General features: G+C 42.7%; 1 protein-coding gene across 10 annotated transcripts in view; it reads left to right on the top strand.

Annotated features, from left to right (window-relative positions):
- The window catches only part of LOC114794629 (CASK interacting protein 2), a 49697-nt gene extending 24939 nt beyond the window's left edge, over nt 1-24758 (top strand). Inside the window, exons 3-23 of one of the 10 annotated variants that reach the window (XM_028987306.1) lie at nt 637-688; nt 8543-8640; nt 9045-9190; nt 10311-10406; nt 11013-11143; nt 12097-12205; nt 12292-12400; nt 13585-13665; nt 14166-14236; nt 14668-14785; nt 16052-16222; nt 17593-17670; nt 18236-18369; nt 18488-18551; nt 18664-18758; nt 19032-19142; nt 19456-19557; nt 19658-19796; nt 20450-22231; nt 22731-23001; nt 23111-24758. In XM_028987306.1, coding sequence (XP_028843139.1) covers nt 637-688; nt 8543-8640; nt 9045-9190; nt 10311-10406; nt 11013-11143; nt 12097-12205; nt 12292-12400; nt 13585-13665; nt 14166-14236; nt 14668-14785; nt 16052-16222; nt 17593-17670; nt 18236-18369; nt 18488-18551; nt 18664-18758; nt 19032-19142; nt 19456-19557; nt 19658-19796; nt 20450-22231; nt 22731-23001; nt 23111-23207 — 4055 coding nt within the window. In that variant the 3' untranslated portion in view covers nt 23208-24758. Of the gene's footprint in view, nt 1-636; nt 689-8542; nt 8641-9044; nt 9191-10310; nt 10407-11012; nt 11144-12096; nt 12206-12291; nt 12401-13584; nt 13666-14165; nt 14261-14667; nt 14795-16051; nt 16223-17592; nt 17671-18235; nt 18370-18487; nt 18552-18663; nt 18759-19031; nt 19143-19455; nt 19558-19657; nt 19797-20449; nt 22232-22730; nt 23002-23110 lie in introns of all 10 variants that reach the window. The other 9 variants (XM_028987305.1, XM_028987304.1, XM_028987303.1 and 6 more) reach the window with 9 other exon arrangements.
- The last annotated feature ends 203 nt before the right edge of the window (nt 24759-24961 follow it).

Genomic DNA, 24961 nt, shown 5'->3' with positions numbered 1-24961 from the left:
ATTGCTCTCGTCTGACTTGGTGAGACTCCCCACGTTGGCCCACCACAGCTCCTCAAAAGCTTCCTAGCCCACCAATGGGCTCAGGATACAATAGCAGCACATCAAAGCCCAGCCGAGCGCCTAAACCCTCAGCCTCCTCCACTCCACCCAACCTCTCAGCTCGAAAGAGTATCTTGACCCGGCCACAGAGGTCACCCAGGGGTGAGAGGTTAATGAACTGCCTTTTGTTTTTGGAGAGAATGGCTACGGTGCTGTAAAGTGATTGAGTTCCCATCGGTCCATGTCTCTGTTCTATGGAGGCTGTTGGCATAAACCGTCCTTATATCCCACCCCATTTCACAATTTGTTTTTCAGATCTTATCACATGGTCTTAGGTGCCTTTGTCTGGCAAATCTCTCCCCCTTATTCTGCCGTGAAGTGAATAACAGTAGATTCGTCTGAAACATTCCAGGGAAATGAATACATTTTCACACAAGCCTTTTAATTTCCGAATGGTTTGCAACGTGCGTGTTAAGGCAGCATAGAGCTAAAGTTAAAGGGGGGCGTTAGTGCCTTGTTTTTCTTTTGAGTGTGTAAGTAATTGCTGTGGATGCTTTAAAATGAATAAAATCTTCTTTGCTTGTTTTGTTTTTGCAGAACTGCTTGGTTCCACCAAGAGGCTGAATGTGAACTACCAGGACCATGATGGGTGAGTGAGAGCATTTGGCCTTGTGTAAGGTCTACTGGCTTTTTACCCTTTTTTTTTTACCAAGCTCCACCTGCAGTCACCTCACACATCTACAGTCTACAGTGTTCCAGTCTCTTCATACAATGCTTCTAATGAACTGGAAGCTGGGTGTATAAAATCACAGCTGGCTTCCGCTGGTTCTTAACACATATTGTAAATAAAGTAACATTTTTCATATTTAAGGATCTTCCTTAAGGATTTAAGCTTTTCTGTTGTTTTTCATACTTTGTTAATGTGAATGTGAAAAGCTCAATTGAGGCAAGTTTATGTATAATGGAATTAATCAAAAAGCCATACAAATCAGGTATTTGTGGAAAAGTAATTTCAAATCTATATCAGGGCTTGCTATCTCTTAAAACAAATTCAACACTGTACATAAAGGCAAAATGGGAAAGAGAAGGAGGAATTTTATAGAAAATTGCTATATCTGATGAAGAGTGGACAGCAATCTGGGAATCTCAGTGGAAATGTACAAGTTCTTATAAGTGGAGAGAATATGGATGGAAAACCTTGATTAGATATTTCATTACACCAGTTCAGAATTCTCACTACAACAAGAACCCCCCAGTTGTTCGAGAAATTGTGGAAACCAAAATGCAAACCATTAACATATATTTTGGAATTGTCCTGCTGTCAAAGATTATTGGGAAGAAGTTTACAATGTGTTACAAAAAATGTTTTGCATGTCAAATACCTTTGGATAGTAAAATATTGGAAATAAAGTTGAAAAAAGATGAGTATCTAATGGATATCTTACTGGTATCTAGTAAAAAACAATTACCAAGAAATGGATCACATGGATCAATATTGTGATGGTCATTTATAAAATGGAGAAGGTTATGGCACATGTTAATCTGAAAGAAGACTAGAGAAAATGGGTTGAATATTTGAGGCCATATTAGGCCTCAAATATTCAAAAAATCAATAAAAAATCAATAAAAAGATCATATTAAAAAAAGGACTGCAGCTTTTCACACTCTTGGATGAAGTTAAAGTGAACTGATTGAAATGTGTCCTCTGCATTTATCCCATCACCCTTGGTGAGCAGTGGGCAGCCATGACATGGGAGCAGTGTGTGGGGACGGTGCTTTGCTCAGTTGCACCTCAGTTGCACCTTGGCCGATTGGGATTCGAACCAGCAACCTTCGGATTACAGGGCCACTTCCTTCACCGCTAGGCCACCACTGCCCCTTAAAGCTCCTAAAAGTTAGACAAAGGAGATGGTTTTCCAATGGTTCTGAAAGGGTTCTTGTGTTGAGCTCTTAGTTGCTTTTCCTTCATCTCATGAAGCTGCTTATGATGACGACAACAGTGTACAAATCAGCCGTGAAGGTAAAGAGAGGTAACATAATGAAAATTCAGCATCAACTAAATAAGTTTCCTGTATTCAGTTCAGGAGCCTCTGTCATAGTTTCCATAGCTTTCATAGGGTAGACATTTGACTGGTAGCCTACATGCATAATCATTGTTATAGCCCTAGTTTTACAACCACACAGTTTGTTAAAGCAACAGTGACTGATCCCAGAATGAATCTATGCGGTCTGACCTCACTCGGACTAAACAGCAGTGAGACTGATTGAAGATTGATGTAACTTTATTCTTTAGAATGCGTGGATTTTTCTTGGCTCCGTTCGCTCGGAGGTTCTTTGTTAGCAATTCTTATTTGTTTTAAGTGAAACACTGCACCGGGTGAAGTCAAAGTGCATTCTTTGGAGAGAAGGCCCGTGAAAATTGAATAAATGCGATGACGTGCAGAGTACATGCCTCTGCTTGTAGCTGCGTTGTCCGATCTTCACCATAAATGGATGAGTTTTGCAACTGTGGTGCTCCTGAATGTTCTGCACTCATAAACATATCTCCTAATAATCACCCACCTTTGTGTACATACTTGTGCCTTACTAAATTCAAAAAGAATTAAGAAAACAACAATTGCATGTGCCCTTAGAAGGAAGTATGTTGCTTAACAACAGGACCAACAGCTAGATGATTTAATACCAAACTTACTGTTAAACGTAGAGCTGCTTTCATGAACAAATCAATACCAACCCAGCTCTGACACCTACTGCACTCTCACCCTAACCTGGAAGGGGGTCCTGACTTCCCAGGGGTTCTGCCTTTTTTCCTTTGAGTGCAGAAAGGGTCAAAGTGTGTGTGTGTGTGTGTGTGTGTGTGTGTGTAGGAGAGGTGTCAACAGTAGTGCCTGTCAAAGCCCATTGAGACAAAACTGTTTTTTTGGGCTAAAGAGGAAATTTGGTTTGTTGTAAATTTCGTTTGTTTTCCACTGTGTGACCATTTCACCATACAGCAGTAATAAACTTGATTTTGTTGTTATATAATGTTTCAGCACTGAGGTTTTTTGACCATTTGTGTCTGAGAAAATGCTGTGACTCAATTAGACTCAAAACAGCATTGTTTCCATTCATCAATTATGCCCACCGGTGTAATATTGAGGAGCTCCCCTGCCAAAACAGCACAGACCAAACCTCTGAAGGTAAGATGTGCTGTTAGTAGCAGATCTTTTAAATCCTCTACATGAATCAGACCTGTTTTTGTAGAACATCAACTTGCTGCCTAATTAATCCCACCCACTGCCAATCTAATGAAATAAAATGAATAATCCCACTGCACACACGCTCTTTCCTTTCAGCATGGCTACCATGTTGTGATTGTGTTGGCAAAAGCAGGAGCCGCCCATTTAACAACCAGCTAAGCCCACAGTCTTCCAGTTAATAGCTCCCTCTTTTCCGCTCTTTATTTTGCTTTCTTTTAATATGTATTTCTTGGCCTATGCAAAACTCTTGGTCCCAAATTGAATGTTTGCTTTGTCTTTCTTGGAGCCTGATCATTAGCCTAATTTGTTAACATGATAATCAGATATGAAGATATGGGAACCTTTTGGTTAATGTATTTTTGATGTAGAGAAGTCAAATGTTGTTTTTTTCTTGTAGCATTTATGTAATGTACATAATGGACGAATTGAATAGGTTCTCAGTCCTGTTCTGTTCTGTACTGTTCTAATTCCCGGTCGTAATTCTCACCTGAATTAGTGTGTGTGAGGGCCCTTGGCAATTCCGTGGCCAGTTTAAAGGTGGTCGTTTTTCACTTCAGATGAGCAGATAACCGGTGAAACCCCCAGCTCTCCTAAATCACTGCCCTGCAGGCTCCAGGGTGTTTAAGGTGCCATCCCTCACTTCGGAGATCAGAAGGAGGGCTGAGTTGGTGGATTGACCCTAACCTGTATGGTTTGACTCGTAAGTGCTTCGATGAAGGTGTTAAGGCAAACACTGCACAGACCCCTGAGGCTAATGTTGGGTCTGGCTCTTCCCACAGCATCTCCAGGGATGGGCTTTAATGGGACATCATTTACTGCTTGAAGAATCTCAGAAAATCAATAAAATGTGATTACTAAAAGAGTTGGCAACTAATTTCATAATCGATTTGTTGTGTCGCGTGGTGCGTAGACATTTGATTATTAAAAAAAATAAAACTTTAGTTTGGCGCCACATAGACAGGGCGGAGGTAGAGGAAACCTCCATAAAAAAAACGTGTGTTTTTAGCCTAAAACTACGCGTTAAAATGCAGGCGATTCATGTCCCAATTGGCTTTCCATACTTCCATGACAAAAAAGCATGCTTGTCAACCCATGTGACAACAGTACGGCGAGCTGGAGAGGACAGGTGGGGTGAGGTGCCTGCAGTTCGTATTTCACACCTGTCTCCACATTATTTAGCAGCGCATAATGAACTGTGTGGCTTTTTGCAAATGGATTTTGCGTGATTAATTTGCACGTTTGCAGTCCAGTTAAAGCTGTGACATTCTTGAATAGTTTTTATCACCCTCACTGATAGCCAAGTGAGGAACGAAAAGGGCCTTGCAAAGGAAAAAAAAAAACATGGCTGTGGTGGAAGTCTAACAATGAAGATATCCCATGTTGGCCAGGCTAGCCAAGTGGGGCAGTTTTGGCCTAGCGGGTAAATGAAGTGGACCAATAATCAGAAGGCAAAGCACCATCCCCACACACTTCTCGCTACCCACTGTTCACTGCAGAGGACACATTTCATTCTGTCACTGTGTTCTGCAGTGTTTCACAATGACAATCACCTTACCTCTGCATCCCTGCCACATCAAAACCATCTGAGCGTTCCTCTGACATGCCCCCCTGACATAAAGACACAATACAAGTTGTGCTGCTTAAAAACACACTGTTTGAGAGTTATAACAAGTGATTTACGCACTGGTGTTTTTAATGCATTAAAACTGGTTATTGATCACAACACTTGTTCGGTGTACAGTGCATGTGTCTGTAAGCAGACTTCTGGCTGCCTGACTCCGTAACGGGCCTGTGTTTCGCTGGAAGGTGGCAAAAATTATTCTGGATATTCCGGAAACGGGTGTGGAGAGCGACGTGTGGTGACCTGCATTGCAGGATGCTGAAGTGGCGTTACAGCGTTCTGACTCACATTTAGGTGGAGGGGCGGGATTTTACTCAACAGGGGTTAGGTGCCAAATGTTTGCAGTTTTGAGATTGGTCATTTGCATTGCAATTAAATGATCCAGTCTCACAATTGTCTTGTCTTCCACCACAAATACTCATTTGGAATGAGTGATTAGAACCCTTGATATGTTGGTTTCTCACTCTTTTCTGTCATTAAAGTGGACACGGTGTTTCTTTCTTCAGTTTCTGGCAAACAGCACATGCCTCCTTGGTTTTGTTGTTTCTTCTTTTGAGTTTAGGCCATCGTGCCATTTTTGTTTGCTGTTAATAAATGTGTTTGAGCGTGTGCGCCTCCGTGAGAGAACAACCCCAAAACCCCTAAATTAATGTTTTTGGGGGGAGAAAAATTATTTTTTCAGTTGCAGATAATAATGTTAAGTAATGCTTTTATTGTTCCAACTAATTTTGCCAACATTAATAAAATATAAGAAAAAAATCTTTTCATCGCCCTAATTCAAAAAAGTCATTTCTGCAAGTTCAACATTGATAACAAATAGCTACAGAATGATGAAATCATGAAACTTAATTTCTCACATTTTACCACATTATTCTAGACTGTCTGGCTGATTTTTTTTATTAGAGTTGAACATCTTTGCCCAAACCTGATGGGTTAAACTGTGTTTAACCCCATGTAACACACATCTGACCATGCAACATTCAACTATTTACATCCAACCCTCTCATTCCAATAATGTCGGGATATGAATGGGTTCAGGCTTTTAAAAAGCTGTAATTGTCAGGCTGCATTTTGATATGCAGGAGAAAATGTAATTAAATATTTGTTTTTTGTGGTATTAATTGCTGTATTAATTTTTCAAAATGTTCTAGACCTTTTTCAGAATTGAGGGGGTGAGAAAGGAGAAAATGTGTAGATCACAGTAAAAGGGAGCTCTGAGGGAAGAAATCTCGCAGAGCGACGGACTGCTTCTGGCCTCCTGGTGAGAGAAATTAGTGCTGGAGTCTCAGCCTTGTCCTGGCCAACCGTTGGGGTCTGTCTGTGGCACGTCTCCATGGCACCATGGTGGAATGGCTATTGGTGAATGGCTGTGCCAGTGAGAGCGGGTCGGCTGGAGCCTGCCCTTGTTTTTTTGTCCAAGAGACCCCGGCTCTTTCAAAGACCACCAAACCCACACACAAAGCAGTTACAGACTTCTGGAAAGCTCTTTGTTGATGCTCGGTCTAGATTTTTTTCTTGTGGAAAAATCACGTCATTGTACGGGATGTTTCGTGGAAACACACACCTCTGCAGACTCTTTTTACAAGGTGTCGAGTGTGAAAACTAAACCCTTTTTAGGCTGCCTTCTCCACACAGGCCCGTCAGCTCTTGCCCATCTTCTACCACACAAGTGATGTAGAGATGAGAGAGTGGGAGGGGTTTTGTTTGTCCATTTTCAAATTTTTGATTTTCGTTGTTTGATGCCAATCACACGATCTGATATCTGTAGATTTGTCTGTATCAGTAAAATCATCAGTTTTGTGTTTCTCTGGAGGTGGAGAATAACTTGACATGGATCTTCATTCTCTGCTTTTCTAAGCAGTTGGAGAAGCATGAAGAAGCATGTAGAGCTGTGTGTCCTACAGAAACTAAAAACAACGCTAAAATCTCTGTAGGGACGCCTGAATCAGTGCACCAATTCATACAGTTGAAACACGTCAGAGGCACTTTTTAATTTTAGGCATTCAGTGATTTTTCTTTAAAGATTTCAAAAATACGTTCTAAAATCTACACAAAATTATATGCATAGAAGTTCTAAAAAAAACTTCACAAATTTATACATATTCAAATATGTACACGTTTCCAAATATAAAACAGAATTCTTAATCGTGCAGCCCTTTAAGAGGTTTTTTTTTTTTTTTGGAGGACTGCTCTATGTAGAGATGTCAGTCCTGACGTAAACAAAAGCCCCTGTGTGTGTGCCTCATTGTACATGTGTGTGCATTTTCTCGCAGCAGTGCAAGCTGTGTTGAAGGAGTCCGCGGAATCTAACAGACATTTCAAAAAGTCTTCTCCTTCCAAGGAGAAGAACAGATAAAGACGCCCCGTCTGCAGAGGCAGCCCCCACTTCACAGCCTTGCCACCGAGCCGCTGAAAGCCGTGAAGAAGCCGCCTTCTGTTTGCTGTCAGACTCAGGTCGCAGGAAATGAACCAGTCTTCCTGCTGCGGTCTGCTGCCCTGTGGACCATGGACCGAACGTGGACCAATCACAGACCACCCCACCACCTCAATGCAGTGAAATACAAGGATTCTATTGAATGACTCTGATGGGACTTTTACATGTGCAGCATAGAACGCTAGTCTGTGATTATAAGTGTGTCTGTGTATGTGAGATTACCTGACCCCCTGTGGGGCTGGGCGTGTCTGATGGATTTGGGGATTTTATGTAAGGGTGTGTGATTTATGTCTGGGTTGGTGTAATGGAATGATGGGCCTGTTAGTCACCCGTCTGTCTCAGAGTCCCCACTGGGGGCTAGACTTTGATTCAACATGCTGTACAGAATGCATTTCGCTGAAGGGGTGGAATGGTTGGAAAGTTTTTCTTCTTCTTCTGTAATGGGAGGACAAAAGACAGAATTAATGTTTGGTAGGATGATGATACAGTGCTGTCCCAGTAATAAATATAAAAAAAAATCATAGTATGCACTATAGGCAAGACGTTTGGATTCACCCTCTGATCCATTAAAAAAAAGCTTTTTCAATACTTTATTACAAAAAAGCAATAGAAATACTTAAGACAAATATAACTGACTGTATTTTCAGAATTGTCCAGTCTGTAATAGCACATTGTTTTGCCACAAAGGCTCAAAGTAACTTTTGAGCAAGGGTTTGGACACAAGTCATGCCATCGCTGGGAATAAGCATTTATGGAAATACTTAAGTTTAAATTTCCTCCTGGCAGATACTAGTTTCCATAGTTTGTTTATTATGCCTCTATTATATACATCTACAACTTTTTTTTTACTGATTAACATTAAGCAGCAGCTTTTTTTCCCAAGAATATTGCTTGTTGTTATATTTCCTGACTGGCATTGGCTGGCTTTTTAACATTCTGTTCTCTGTTCTTCACTGTGTTTGATTTCTGCTCTTTGTTGTAATGACAGGTGTGTGTGTATGTGTGAGAGAAACAGTGCCTTCCTCCATCATTTTGCTGAAGAATTTATGACTGTAGATCAGACATCAGTGCACTCAACTGGGAGTCTTTTTCTTAAACCAATAAAACCACTGATTTGTGATGCCTGAGAGACATCTTCTTTTTTTCTGTGTAATGATAGGAAGGAATTAAGAATGACCCTCCCTCTCTGTGTGTGCCTGTTTCACTCAGGTTCTCTGCTCTCCACCACGCTGCTCTCACCGGAACTACAGACCTGCTGTCCCTTCTGCTGGAGGCTCAGGCCTCTGTGGACATCAAGGACACCAACGGTGAGATGCTTCAACACACCCACTTCAAACATGTTGTAAGTCGCTCTGGATAAGGGCGTCTGCCAAATGCCGTAAATGTAAATGTAAATGTAAACACACATGCACACACACACACACAAGGAGGCAGCTAGGCCACCAGTGCACATGAACTGTAAATAGCCACTTCAATAGGTAAAACAGTGAAAGTAATGATGCACAGCACAGCACACGGAGCACACAACGAACAAATGTCCTCTGCGTTTATCTCAGTGAGTTTAAAAGTGAGTTCAAGTCACTTTTAGTGTCCAGTGGGAAGACATGAAAGGCACCACTCTCCCATCATTTCCCAGCAGAAGGCATCTTGCACGTATATAGTGTTCATATTGTGTATGCTATGTTGTGTGTGTGTGTGTGTGTGTGTATAGGAATGCGTCCACTGCACTACGCTGCATGGCAGGGGAAATCTGATTCAGTGCTGCTGCTGCTGAGAGCTGGAGCTGCGGTCAACACTGCCTCGCAGGACGGACAGATCCCACTGCATCTGTCTGCACAGTACGGACACTACGAGGTGGTACGTAAACACACAGGTCCATTTCTCCTCTGCAGAGACGTGGAAAAAGTCCCCCCCTTCTTTAAATGAAAGTGCTTAGTCTAGACAAAGTCATGTTCATGCACACCTGACCTGAACTTGAATTTAGTGTTCTGGTGGCCAGTTAATGAAGGTAACACAAATCTGAGTCAGCTTGAACTCATTAGCCTAACTGAAGCCATCTGACTCGAGTTCATCTAGCATTACTTGCTTGCAGGGTCCAAATGTTAACCCCTTAACACCCACTGGTGGGAACAGATACCTGTTCCCTCTGTGTATGCCATAAAGCCTCTGCATGTATTGTCACTTTTACACATAAAGAGCAATTCCAAGAAGAATAGTAAAATTAGTAAAAATAATATATAAAAGTAGAAAATCTGTGCCATTGTAGTGCATTGGATTGCAAAAGTATACATGCATGTAGATGTATATATTTAAATAAACACGCATATCTCTAGCATGAATATTGTGGCTGTTAAAGTCCCAAAGTTAGACTTTCAAGTGATGTGGGCGACAAAATTAGTGTTGTGTGTGAGTTGTTACTGAAATGATTCCTGTGGTATAAAGATGACATGAAACCAAAGTCTGTACAGGGAGCTTATGAATTAAAATCAATGAATGAATCTGGTATAAATTGCACACAAAAAAGGCTATGAGGTAATCTTCATGTCACACACACACACACACACACACACACACACAATGCATATCTGCATAATGTTTTTAGTGTGAGATGCAGGAGTTCCGAAACAGTCCCTGAGAAGATTTCTAAATATTATGTGGCTGTACACACACATACACAGCTAGGGGGGCTCCTGATATTCTGCGAGAAAGTGGGTGAATCAGGAGATAAATGTGTCGAGAGAGGGATTGGGGGGGTGGGGGTGGATTTGCATGTGCAGATGAAGGGATTTGGAAAAAAAAGGGGATCAGAAAACAATCAGATTTCTAGGAGACTTACCACATTGTTTTGAGACAGAATGGGGACTCTGGATAAGGGTGTCTGATAAATGCTGTAAACAACAATCCATCAGTATTCCAGGTTGGGTTTTTGTATATCATACATTTTAACTCACAATGTTTCTGTGCATTTTTCCCTCAGTCTGAGATGCTGCTACAGCACCAGTCCAACCCCTGCCTGGTCAACAAGGCCAGGAAGACCCCATTGGACCTGGCCTGCGAGTTTGGCCGGGTGAAGGTGAGTCAGGAGCCCCCAAAGGCCACACCGCATGCAAATGGGCCTTGCAACAGAAGGCAATTAACCGTTTTCTGGTAAAATGATAAGACACGATAAAAAAGCGGCACCAAAAAGTAGTAACTATGATTAATGTGCCCACCTCTGCTGTGCATCCCCGCAGAGAGCTCTGTGCTGAATTGAGCGAATAGTGTGTTCATCAGTAACATCATCTACGTCCTAGTTTCTGCCCACCTAGTATATACTATATGCTATAAACTGATATTAGGGATTAGCATCAGAGAGTTTACACTCGCATATAGACTCAAATGTTGCATGTATATTTATAGTGTGTGTGATGTGTGTGTGTTTGTGTGGTTTAGTGGGTGTGCGAATCAGCTGCTGTGTTGGGTTGCCGGGGTGGGGCAGTGGCAGTTGGCACATATCTCTTTTCTTTCTGTTCATCCAGTATGTTTTTCTCTTTCTATTAAATAAATATGTCCTGTCATGCTTGCAGGTTGTCAGTTTTATTGTTGCGACCATAAAGATTTCTCTCTCTCTCTTTCTCTCTCTCACACACACACACACACACACACACACACACACACACACTCACACACACACTCACAGGTGGCTCAGCTCTTGTTGAGCAGTAACATGATTGTGTCACTGTTGGAGGGAGACCCTAGGGAAACCCCCGAATCTGGCTTTAACACTCCCCTGCACCTGGCAGCCCGCAACGGACACAAGGACATCACCCGGTGAGTATGTGCACGTGTGTGTGTTTAGTTGTGTGTGTGTGTGTGTGTGTGTGTGTGAGCTGTTCAGCTGAAATTTGCTCAGTGTGTGTAGTCATGGGGTTTGATATATAGCTGCTGTGAAGCCTCAGTCCCAGCTGTGTGTTTAACACTTCTAGGCCCACTCTGGACATTCCTGTGTGTGTGTGTGTGTGTGTGTGTAATCTATGTTTACTTTGTGCACTTGAAATGAATTATGTGAGTGAATCAAATGTCATGTTTGAACACGATTCCTCAGTCTGAAGCCCACTGGAAACACACTCTCCTATTCACACTAATTTACCTGACTCCATTTCTCCATCATATTCCTTCTGTTCCCCCAGCACTCATCCCCTCATCCCCTCTGTCTCTTGCATTTTCATGCTTTCCTTTTTTTCTCATTCTATGCTCATCATTCCTGATTCTGTCTCCAAGCTGGAGTGACCAGACATTCTGAAACTCTGCCAAACAACACACACACACACACACACACACACACACACGCAGACAGACGTCTTGGAAAGGGGACTCGAAACCATTTCTAATCCCCGGTGCCAGCTGTAGACGTCTGTCACTTGATTACCGTAACAGGTCATACACACACATACACACATAGACACCACCTTTTAGGAGACCCGCACAATGTCTTACTCCTCATATTACACTCTCTGGTTTGGATTCATGCTTATCCTGGCCCAGCAGGGGTCAGGGGAGACGTTCGTCTCGGAATGTCATTTTTCACTGGCCTGGTCACTGTAAGGATTTATTTAGAGTGATGCTGACTGTCTGGGCTGCAGGGGGCTTATGACTGTAATGAACTGAACTCACTTTTTAGAACTTTTGTGCTTTGATGTTTGATGGATGAAACTGTACCGAGTAATGAGTACAACGTGTGTATTCAGGTATTGCATGTGTATGAACGTCTGTCTGACTCTCAGGCTGTTGCTGAAAGCGGGCATTGACATTAACAGAGCCACTAAGGCCGGCACAGCTCTGCACGAGGCCGCCCTCTATGGGAAGACAGAGGTGGTGCGGCTGCTGCTGGAGGTAAGACCACCATCAAATGCTGCTGCTACCGTTGTGGCCTCTCTTTGGTCCCCATCATTAGCTTGTGTGTGTGTGTTCTTATCCAGGCTGGCGTGGATGTGAATATCCGGAACACGTACAACCAGACGGCGCTGGACATTGTAAACCAGTTCACCACTTCTCACGCCAGCAAGGACATTAAGCAGCTGCTCCGAGGTACAGAGAACACAAGACACATGTCTCACATTCTAACCACTGAACCACTTTGAACAGTTTGAACACAGATTATTTGTGTTTTTTTACCCTGTCTTATCTGGTTCCTTTCCTGGTTCTATAAAAAATTACGTAGGGTTTTGTAGAGTAGAGTGAGTTCAGGTTGGTTAGAAGTGTGTGTGTGTGTGTGTGTGTGTGGGGGGGGGGGGGGGGGGGGGGGGGGACAGAAGAAGAAAGGACAGAGTAGTTCAAAGTCTGATTTAAAAAGCAGCTGTTTGTTAACCTCAGTCTTACATAACCTACCCACTTTCGTCCACACCGACAACCTAAAACAGAGCTGCATGTGTGTGTGCTGGTGTGTGTGTGTGTTTTTATATGAATGTTTATGTGCTCTGTAATACTAAGAGACTTTGATTTCTGCTCTGTTCATAAACAGACACTCAAACGTAATGAGTGAGTCTGCCTGTGTGTACATGTGTGTGTGAAGACAATAACATAATCACATTGTGCACTGCTGTAGTCGTACATGATTTATCGTGTTTACATTATTGATAATCTTCGTGCAGAGAGAATAACTTTCATTTTTCTCTCCTTGTTATTCAGTTTAATTTAGCTTCACCTTATTCTCTCAACACTGCGGTGCATGCATCACATTAAAGAGCATAAAAACATCTCTCTTCGTCTTTTACAGTCTCTTGTGTCAGTGGTTATTTTGTCTTTTTTTTAACCTTGTAAAATAATGCAGAATTTAATTGCAGCAGACAGAATTTTATATTCAACACATGCAGTGGTAATAATAACAAGTACTTTACTTTACTTAGCAGGCGCTTTTATCCAAAGCGACTTACAAGAGGAAGACACCAGCAGTTCTCATTCAGTTTCTATAGATTTTGAGTTGCAAAACTATGAGCCCTGATAAGGCCTAACTTGTCAGGAAAAGAACATGCAGTGTTTTGTGCAGTGTGTGTGCATGTGTGTGTGTGTGTTCAACTGCTGGGTTTTCAACTGCTTCTTAAAGGTGGTGGTAGTCTCGGCTAGTCGAATGGAGCAGGAAAAAGTTGTTCCACCAGCCAGGGACAGGGACAAGTATCAACTTATATCAACAGATCAAAATAAACAGAAATAATCAGGTGCTCTGTATGCATTGCCTGTAGTTTTTTATATCGCCCCCTTTTGGTCTCCAACAGCTGTCATTCCAGACTGTATTCCTTGGAAGGACACAGGGCTGATAGCATTCAAGCGCCACACCATTAAGTTATGTGCTAAAGGTGTGTTGCATACATAGCACCCCCACCCCTGCTCACCTCTCGGGCATGGAAAAATGTTCATGCTCAGGTTTTTTTGTAAGGACATATAATTTTTTTCCAAGCTGCAGTAGTTAACGAGCAAGTCCTGATCTTGTCAAAGAAACGTCCTTCATATGTAGTCTAGAAATTCTGATTAATGTGGTAACATTCTAGGACACAGTATACTTATAAATGATAGTTAGTTCATTTTTAATTCTGTTCGCCATCTTTATTTATTCTAGTAACATAGATACTGATAATTCACCTGATTCTTGCTGTAATGTCAGATGTATTATGATACCAAAATAAAGCCAAAATAAATTTTAGCACAGGTCCAAAGTGTTCACCATCTAGCTATGTTAAAGGTGAAATATGTAGTAAAGTATGAGAGTTTGAAGGCAGCATTTAAATATCTGGGGTTTAAATGTCATAAACGCTGCATGAACCAATACTGATGCAGGAGTTATCTCTCTTGTCCCCAGATGCCAGCGGTGTGTTGCAGGTCCGGGCAATGAAGGACTACTGGAACCTGCATGACCCCACAGCGCTGAATGTGCGTGCTGGTGACATCATCATGGTACGGGATGGGTGCTGTTGTCCGAAAAACTCTGCTTCGTTAACCCTGCGCTCTCTCGCATGCGGCTGCTGCGTATGTCTGCTCGTCTAACATTAAATTATTTCCTGTTTTCTCTTTTTCTGTCTCTTCTTCTCCGCTGTTTCTTGTTTCTGTCTTTCTCCTTTTTTTTGGCTCTGACTGTCTATGCCTGTCTGTGAGCTGTTGTAAGTTTTGGCTTTTGTTTACTTGGCCCCTGCCTTACAGAGATTTCTTTTCCTTTGTAAAGTGCATGGTTTTAAACAGCATCTACTCTTTCCATATGTTTTCTCTGGCTCCCACAATAAGCTCAAGAAATTTCTCATTTGTATCAGACTTGGTATGGTTGGCAGATGCTGATGTAAGGTTGCGTCTGACTGGCTGGTTGGCAGGTGATGGAGCAGCACAACGATGGGCGCTGGAAAGGCCACATCCACGACACCCAGAGAGGAACGGATCGAGTGGGCTTCTTCCCACCATCTATTGTAGAGGTCATCAGCAGGCGCTCAGGTACAACATGTGCGTGTCTCTTTTTTTATAAATATAGAAAAATGTCTACTTGTCATGTCACACGTTTATCAAAATAAAGACAAGAAGCATCAGAGCAAATTAAAAACACTATTATCAACACTACACAGCAGTAGACATGAGGGTTCAAATACAGTGTAATATTAATAAAAAATAATAATAATGAACAGGTTCTGATAGGGACAGCTGAATATCCCACTTTAAAACAGGTGCATGATCTCATGCTTAATGAAGACAAAATCCATTGACACTCCTAGACATATTGCCCATGAAAGAGTTTGAGGGCTATTGTTATTATTAGTCAAATTATTATTATTATTAGGACTAAACACTTTTGCACTTGCTGAAGATATTCGGCTTGTTTAGTGGGAAAATACATGGCAGATTCATTAAAACCATTCTCATCTCAGTTTATAAGTCTGTACGAAATTAAACTGTCAGCAGTAAGAGAGCAAATGCCTCGGATATCACTGCGTGGAAAGACAATCAGAGGAGCAAAAGAGCATTACTGTCTCTGGAAGACGTTATCACCACCCGCCTTCAATGGGTTTGACTAATCCCTTTTTCTTCCAGCCCCACTTTTATCTTCCTGTTGTCCTGCATCTCTCCACACCATGTTCATCCTAACATCCATTTGCTTGCGACAGGCTGGATTCACACCAAGGGGGGGGCTCTTAGGTGACTATATGACCCCCCTGGTCATTGGTTGGTTGCCAGGTCTATTAACTGTACCGACACACACTACTAAAATGGATGTGAGACCCCTGTAGTTACAGGGTGTGTAACCAACCATTGTCCCGGTTGGGTCTATTGGCATCTTAAGCCAGACTCAGAGGGAAACGGAATACACCAGTTAATGGCTCTGTTCAAGAGGATCAGGTCTATCTGCGTATTATTATTTCCTGCTATTTACATGTTTTCCGAAACTTATTTGACTTATTTGGATGGTAGGTCTTAGATTTTTGATTTTATTGTGCAGAAGTTTGATTTCAGTGTGTGTGTATCACACCACAACGCAAAAGTCATTATCCAAACACCACCTTTTTCAAGGCTAATGGACAAATTAAAACATTTATGTAAGATGATGCCAATATTTCATACATCATATGAAGGAGGCAAAATGTCTCCAGGCCTTTATATGGTGGCTCCCTCATGAACAATCCTCATGAACATTCCACATGTCTCCGTTTCTCTCCAGTGTGTGCATGCAGCCTTAACCTCCTGCTTGTGTCATGTGTTTACCCATAGGGGGTACCCTATCTCGGCACTGCTCCCTGCCCACCCAAAGGCAACAGATCCTCTCCAGAGCGTCCCCTAGCTGCCAGACCTCAGCACCACAGACTGACGACGCATATGCACTCTACACACAAAACACACACCTGGCTGTTTCCCACGCCAACGGTCTGAATGCCACCACAGGTATACTTATGTACACACACACACAACTGCACATACATACACACGCTGTCAGAGGTGGGTAGTAATGAGTTACATCTACTCTGTTACTTTTTAAAAAATACTTCTAAGAGCAGGTGTACAACGCAATAATTCGTACTTTTACTTGAGTACATTTTTGAATAAGAAATTGTACTCTTATTTGCTACATTGGGCAACACTCGACTTGTTACTTTATTAAACAATGTATATACTTTATTTTTTGCCAGACACCACCTGTAGGTCTAACCCATTTCACCATTTAGACGTAGCAACAATAATCATGACATCGTTTCACCAATCAGACGTAGCCATGTAGTCACATGACCACACACAAACCGTGGCGGCATACCAGCACCAACTCATCATACAGCACAGACACGAAATGAAAAACAGCAGGTGCGACTGTGTTGTGTGATATGCACCACTAGACCATTAAAGATTTTCTGTGGAGGAAGAAATTAGCATTATGACTTCAGCTGTTTTACTTAATATAGCTAACACATATAATTAGCATATATATGAGAGAGTTTGTACATTCAGATTAAGTCCATTAATTACTATAAATCATTACTTTAATAAGTTATTATTATTGTTGTTATTATTCAGAAATACCAGAATTACTACATTTATATATTTTTATTATATTTTATCAAGGATATTACAATCAAACATGAGTAGTTTTGTCACTAGATACATTTGTACCCCTACTGGAGTATTTTTGGATGACTACTTTTTACTTGACTACTTGGGTATTATTGTTTTGGAGTAACGCTACTAATACTTGAGTAAAAGGTTTGGCTACTCTACCCACCTCTTTACTCTATACACTGCACACTGCATGGCCAGTGTGAATAAGGCCCTGTTTGTGCTTGACTTAACTGCTGTGAATTCTATGGAGAGGTGCAATAACCACCCTAAACCATGTGTTGCAAAAGCGGGTTTGTCATGTGGTGCCAGGTAATGCTTGAATTCATTACAGCACATTGGTTCTCAAACTGTGGCTCCCTATAGTGGTTCTTTGGAAGTTGCTGAGATTTGTTTAATTGTGGCTATGGATGACGCTCAGTAATAAATTAGATTAATTTTAGCCTCTTGTGCAATTTCCTTAGGCAGACCTCATTGTTCTCTTTGAGAAGTAGTGCCCATGATTTTTTTGGACAAGGGGTACACTGGTAAATTTAGGTAAACAATTAATTAACCATTGTGCCCTTAGTGAAGGTGCCTAATGAGGATGGGTACCTCTTGTCTCACACACATCCTGTTCCCCTGGAACTGTGAAACAGGCCGACCTAACCCTGCCTCTCTATGTAGAGCCACCCTGCCCAAAGGTCTGTGTACTGTATGTCTGATAGGTTCTCTTCCAAGCAGCCAATCACAGCCCAGCATTACCATGCTGGAGGACATCTGGGTTCTAAGGAAGTCCTATTCTGGTAAGCCCCGCCTGTACTGTGTCTTAGTGGCTGCTTGACAAATCCCACCTTCTGTAGAACTGTGGCTGTTCAGCTCCTGTCTCATTGGCTGTGCCACAAACACTCACATGCACAATGATCACCCAGTTGGCCCAGTTGAACCTAAAATTCTAACAGGTCTTTAGTTGCTAGTCCAGATTTTATTTAGCTGCAGCTCATCACCACCAAATCTGTTATTATTTCTGCATTTTTAGATCAGGTGAGACACACTGCTGTTGTCTGTATACAGCAGAGGCATGCCTGCTGGCCCCTGCTATACCCTTCTTCCTGCTCTGCCTGGCTTTATGGGCAGAATGCAAACCACTCCATGCACACTGGGGCAGTGCCTGCTGGCCTGATGTAGCCCTTGTGCCCAATCGGCTGTGGCTGGCATATGAGCTTGCAGGCTGATAGATGAGATGCGAGAGACAGCGCTGATGAGTTCATTGGTGTTGCTGGAATTGGCACATGACTTCAGGTCACAGCTCTGATTCAGTGTAATCATCTGGGTCCTGGCATTTATTTGAGTTTCCCTCTCTCTCTGTAGCAGGTGACAGGAACAGTGTTGGCAGTACCGGTAGTGTTGGCAGTACCCGCAGTGCAGGAAGTGGTCAGAGCACAGAGAACAATGGTGCCCCCAATGGCCTGCATCCGACCAGTGCCCACACAGATGCCAACAAGGTACCAGTCAGTCTCAGCTGAAGACTGGAAACTGAACTAGAAGACCTGTGATTAACCAGACTACAATGAATTTAGCTGATTCAGTGCATTAATGTCTGATCTTTCTTTCATTGTACAGGCAGTGCCCCCTACTGGTGACTCCAGGCCTCCAGATCCCAACAAGCAGGCTGATCCACCTGCAGGTGAGATTATGGCATTATTTAGTCTGTATTTCCTGTGTGTGCTGGATGGTATTTAATAGGGACATTCTGTATTCTTGTTTTTAGTTATATTTAATTTATGTTTTTACTGCAGCAGGTATGCGCAGACATGGTCTTCCCCCGCAAAGGCCAGGAGAGCAGGGCATATCTCAGCAGTTTGTGCGGCCACAGCAGCTCCTGGAGGGCAAGGTGAGGGGTCCAGTGATTTAATTATTTTAGATATGCCTGGAATCTTCCACTTTTCCTGTATCCTCTGGCCTCATGGGCTCAGATTTTATAATAATATAATAATAATATAATAGTAATAATAATGCATTTTTATACTGCATGTTACATTATCCTAATGCTCTTTTCAGCTTTATTCAGTATTCAGTGTTTGGCTTATTCCATCACTGCAGTCCCTGTTCTGCACTCAGTTTTGTGTGAACTGATCTCCCCAAATTCCATGTGATTTTTTCACAGGATGCCGAGGCCATTTATCAGTGGTTGAATGAGTTTCAGCTAGAACAGTACACAGCCAACTTCCTCAATGCCGGTTATGATGTTCCCACCATCAGCAGGATGACCCCTGAGGTGTGTGTGAAATAATACAGTAGAATGATTTTGTAAAAGATTCCTATAATAATGCTTTCACTGACTGAAAACATACAGCTTTCAAAATCAGAGGCACTGCCTGTATGTCGGTAGTGTCCACCTCCAGACAGCAGTATTTGGCCTGCCATATCAGTAATGGGACTCTGCATTCCTCCTAACAACATGTTGGTCTCCAGCCCCTATTACATAACATCCACAGCAGCACTATTGGTCACCACAGCCAGTGAGCAGAAGACTGTCCATAGCATTTTACTGCAGTCCATGTAATTTGGCTTGTTTTTGTGTCCCTCAGGACCTAACTGCCATCGGCGTGACCAAGCCTGGCCACAGGAAGAAGATCTCTCTGGAGATCACCAACCTTAGTATCCCAGATTGGCTGCCTGAGTACATCCCAGTGAGTGAGAGAACCTGGAACAAACAGAATGAGGCCAAGCAGTTCTTTATTTCTTGTCATGCAATTTAATGTTTTCTCACTTCATTTCTTCCTACCTCAGTCAGACATGGGGGAGTGGCTGAGCACCATAGGACTACCTCAGTACCATAAGAAGCTGGCTGAAAATGGCTATGACTCCATCAGCATTGTGAAGGATCTGACCTGGGAGGACCTGCAGGAAATTGGAATTACAAAACTTGGTGCGATCATGCTGGCATTAAGAACATGAATTTACCTTACAAATGAGTAGTAGCTGTTTTAAAATTAGTAATAATACATCGTGCCCTGAATAAGACACAATTATTACTATTCTTGAGTACATTTTCATGGGTCTGTAGAATCTTTCTTTATTACAGCGAATCTGTATATTTTTCTACTCAATAACATTTTTACTCTGTTACATTGCTAGTTGGTCCACTTTAATTATGAACCGTAAGACAACCACTATCTACACATCAAAACAATTATGATATTAAAATCTAGTATTTACTGGCAAGTAGCAGGATGTCAAGCTTGGTATGCACACATATTACTTACACAATTCAGTCTTGGTGTCTGCTTGGATGGGCAATCCTGTGATTATAAGAATTATAAAATCACAATCGCTATCAAAATTTTTAATTTGAGACACATATTATATTTGGATTCTATATTTCTCAAGATGTTGGTACTTAATAATAATAGTACTTCCTATACCACTGATCAGTGGTCATAAGATATATGAATTAAACATTGTGCAGTCTTTTCTGCCAGTGGATAATATAGTGAGTTTTGAACCTTTCCCACCACATGTGATTGTACTTTTTGAACAATAAGGTTTGATATATTTGTTGTCATCTGCTTCCCTGTTTAGGCCATCAGAAGAAGCTGATGCTGGCTGTGAAGAAACTGTGTGACATCCAGAAGGCCCTGGTTCTCCAGTCCGAATCTGGCCATAGCACTCTCCGCCGCAAACCTCCCCGATCACTAGACCTGTTGACCATCGAGCCCCATGAGGGGGGCAATGATCTGCCCTCCCCCCAAACCCCCAAAATGCTTACGTTCCAAGACAGTGAGCTTAGCACTGAGCTCCAAACGGCCATGACCAGCCACTATGGTGGTTGCTGCCACCAAGACAGTCTGGCTATCAAGAGCATGTCTCAAAGTCAGGAGAGCATCGATGCCCGCTCCCGGGGCTCTGGCCGCTCGCAGGAGCTCCCTGGCACCCCTACCGGCAGCATCCCACTGACTCACAGTCGCTCCCAGGAGAGCCTGAGTAGTCCCGATAGCAGTCCCAGCAAAGAGCGGAACATTCCAGAAGGCCGCGACCAGCGTCCCTTTCATCATCCTCAGCATTCATTGAAGCAACTACCCCTACATTTAAAATTTCAACAAGGGAACATAAAGCCAAAAGCTGTGGTTACACCTGCTTGCAGTGTGGGCAACGGGCAAGCAAACTTGGTGGCTCACAGAGGGTTTAGTTCAACAGGCGGACACATGTCATCAACTCTGGGGCGGGGATCGAAGGTGCGAACACACAGCCTAACGCGGTACGCCCTGTCTGATGGTGAGAACGATGAAGACGATGAGGATCCCATTACACCAATAGCCATGGTGCCATCCTACGCCACCCTCACCCGACGGCCTGGCAAGAGCCAGCTGGCACGCCTGCAGTGCGTCCCTGAAGGTGCTGGCTCTTCTTCTCCCCTCTCTTCTGTCAACCGCAGCCAGTCCTTTGCTGTCCGCACTCGCCGGAAGGGCCCACCCCCCCCTCCACCAAAACGCCTGAGCTCCGTCAGCAGCGGCTCCAGCCTGGATTCTCCAGAACCAGCCTCATCACCTGCCAGTCCTGATGAAGGCGACAGCATCAGATCGGGCAGCCCTGGAAGCGTGCGGAGCATCGCGGCCAAACTGGAGGCCACCAGCAGGGCTGCAGACACAACCTCAAACGCCCATCCAGAGACCGGTACCACCGCCCACACCGCTGCTCCGGTTTCACCACTGCCCAGCTCTTCTAGAGAGGGTCCAGGCACTCGCCGCAGAACCCGGAGTGAGTCCAACCCGACCCTGCAGACGAGCGCAGATGCTGAGCCAGACCGGGCGGTCAAGTCAGACTCCGAGGAGGAGGATGGGAAGGGTGCAGCAGGGTCTCTGGAGGGGGATGGGGGGTCAGGCTCACCCCACAACAGCTCCAGCGAGTGCATCCCATTTGCTGAGGAAGGGAATCTCACAATCAAGCAAAGGCCAAAGGTCGGGGGTCCGCTTCGCTCTGACAGCGCTTCCTTATTTGCCCCAGAAGCCCCAGAAAAGCCCAAATACCCAGAACCGAAGCCCCCCGAAGTCCCCGAGTTCAAGCTCAAAGAGTCTGATACGGTCAAGAGACGGCACAAGCCCAAAGACAAGGAGGCTTCATCCACAGAAATGTCTTCGGTGGCAACAAGTGTCAGTGACATACAGGCGATGTCAGGCGAACGGAAGCAGCAGGTTGTGAGTTTGCGCATCAGTGAAACAGAGGTGGGTCTCACCAATTTGGTAACACCTCCAGCCAAACTACCACCGCCTGTCTGTCCAAAACCTGCGAGCCTGGCCAAGTGCCCCTCCCCAAAACTCTCCTCGCCCAACACTCCACGCCCCCAGCACAGCCCAACAGTGACAGGTACAACAGGAAAAATATACATCCAAGTCAATCTTTTGATATTTCATAAATATTTTGTCAATGGAAAAGGCATATAAAATACCAGTGTGTAGGCTTTTATGTACTTTATGCACTGATAATCAGACGAAAATGACTGATTACTTCTCAGTATGTGATTAATATAAAGCCTATTTATAAAAACCTATAAAAACGATGATTCTAGGAAAACAATGACAATACCAAATGTTTTCACGAAATTGAAACTGTACTCCTAAGTTGTGAAGTCTCTTTCTTGTGTGAATGTGCGAATAAGTTTTTATAATTATTGTAACCTAGTAAACAGGGGCAGTAGTGTCTGAAAACTTGAATTACAGATTTCTTTGCATAGGATGAAAATCCAATGAAAATGTTAGGGTATTTAAAAAATAATATTTAAATGAACATCCATAGCAGTGTGATTTTATAGATGATAAACAATCCCAGCATGTATTTTATTTTATTCACTCTGTTTGTTATTCAGTAGGGGGGCCAAGTGTGTCGGTGAACATGCTGCAGAGTGTGGCCTTTGCAGCTCCTCCATCACCAGTCTTGCCCCCAGCAGTAGCGGCCGTGCCTGCTCCTTCAACGTTCCCGGGGCTTCCTTTGAAAGCAGGAAAGGCTCAGGCGTGCGTGGCCGACCCAGGACCAGGGCCAGAGGTGGTGCAGCTGAGGCTGGAGCAGACCAGCACCTCGCTGGAGGCAGCATTGAAGGCTGTGGAACAGAAACTCACACTGGAAGAGAAGACCCAGGGGTGAGACACAACTGTCTTAGAAATATCTACCCTATACTTTTTAAATTTGTTAGTTATTAGTATCTTGAAAATCGTGTAAATGACCTATGACCCCTGCTATCTGTCATAGGGGCTCTCACACAGTGAAGACCGCCGGGAACATCTTGGATGACATTGGGAACATGTTTGATGATCTGGCTGACCAGTTGAATGCCATGCTGGACTGAGCACCATCATCCTCAGGAAGAGAGGAAAGAGGGATGGAGAGAAGCCTGGGCTATCCTTCATTCTTTCCTTCATTTTTTTTAAATGTCACACTACTCCACCTTTAAATATTATGAACTGCATTCATGTGGGATGTGTGGAATTGTGTGGAATGGGGAGGACTGAACTACACAATGTTGTTGTCTCCCAATGATAGCACTTAACACTGCAGATCTTTGGATGGTTCTCAGGTCCAAACACGGGTTCAAATTGATGCAATGACATCCTTCAGCAATTAAAGCCATTTATAGTTTTTAAATTCCTATTTGTAATCATGTTTTTTTTTTCATTAACTTGGCACAATGGACCCTTACTTGCGGTTTTGCAGACTGAATACTTTGAATGCTCTGTGTCTGAGGAGATGCTGGAGCTCACTACACAATCATTCCTGCTGCAGGGAAACTGAATCACCAACCGAATCCTCTTAACATATCACTTACAAACTTTATTTATGCCTATTTCTCTCCCATTCCATTTTATACCAATTGAACCCTCCCTGTAGACTTTGTGCCAGTTTTTGTCTATTCTAAAATACATTACAATTTTGTGTGTGTTTGTACAGCACGATCCAACTGATGTTTTTTCTTTTGTATATTTCAATGTAAAACTTGTAATCGGTCATGCAGTTTCAACCACAGAGGAAAATATTTTTGCAGCAGCCCAGTTTTCATTGTACAGATAATTTAGGTTATGTGCTGTATTTGTCACCGTACCAGCTTAGTTTTACATTTAAGCCCACATAGTATTTAAATGAGATGATTAAAGTATTGTATATTGTACGCCATAGGTATATATGATTTTATTTTATTTTTACCAAAGTCCTGCTTCATGAACCATTTTCAATTAAATTTTCTCTGCAACTATTTTATGTTCTGAAGAAGAAGCATGTATGTTATTGTCAATATGTTGCATAATGCTGTATTATTTTACAGTGAAAATGAAAGGAAAGCAGAGTGTTTTATGTTATGTTCCTGTGTGATGGTCTGCTTTGTTGGATCGGTGTGTCGTCAGTGTGAGAGCCATACTGGAGGCTGTTTGCCGTGGACAAAGTCCATTTTGTTTTTTCATCCACCAAACACAAGCAGCGTCCACTGTTTGCTGCTGCAGTATTCACTCATGAAGTGGATTTGGAGAGACTTTGATTAACTCTGACGGGTGGTAAACTGAAGATCCACTCAACACAAAATGCAATGCAGCCCAAACTTTAATACATCAATTTACTGGTGCCCGGACAATTGCAGACTTGGGCAACTGGCAGACTTTTTATAGCCACCTTGGCAACCACTTTTTTCCAGAATAAATAAAAAAGAAATCATATTAAAATCGCCTTTGATCATTTGTCTATACAGTGCATTTGTATACACATACAATTTCTCATACATAATGTATTGTTAAAAACCTATTTACAGTACTTATGTTCATTTACTGTTTCATTATGCCAATCACAATTATAGGCAGCCAATCATCTTCCATCTTCAGGTGTTTCATGTTTTATTAAAATTTTACTGACTGCTCTCATGGTTAAAAGTTGTGTCTGTTTGTATATTTCATATTTTAATATCTAATAATATTTAATTGTTTCATATCAGGAAATGTTCTGTTCGAGGGTGTCTGCTAGAAGTCTGCCTCTATTCCTGTGATAACTACAAAAATATTACTTAACTGTGTAACAAATAAGGACATCTGTTTACAAGTATATTATGGAATATTAGATTGT

Source organism: Denticeps clupeoides, chromosome 7 (genome assembly GCF_900700375.1).
Source record: "Denticeps clupeoides chromosome 7, fDenClu1.1, whole genome shotgun sequence".
Taxonomy (NCBI): Eukaryota; Metazoa; Chordata; class Actinopteri; order Clupeiformes; family Denticipitidae; genus Denticeps; species Denticeps clupeoides.
Note: the sequence above shows the minus strand (reverse complement) of the source record. Positions and strands in the feature narration are given on the sequence as shown.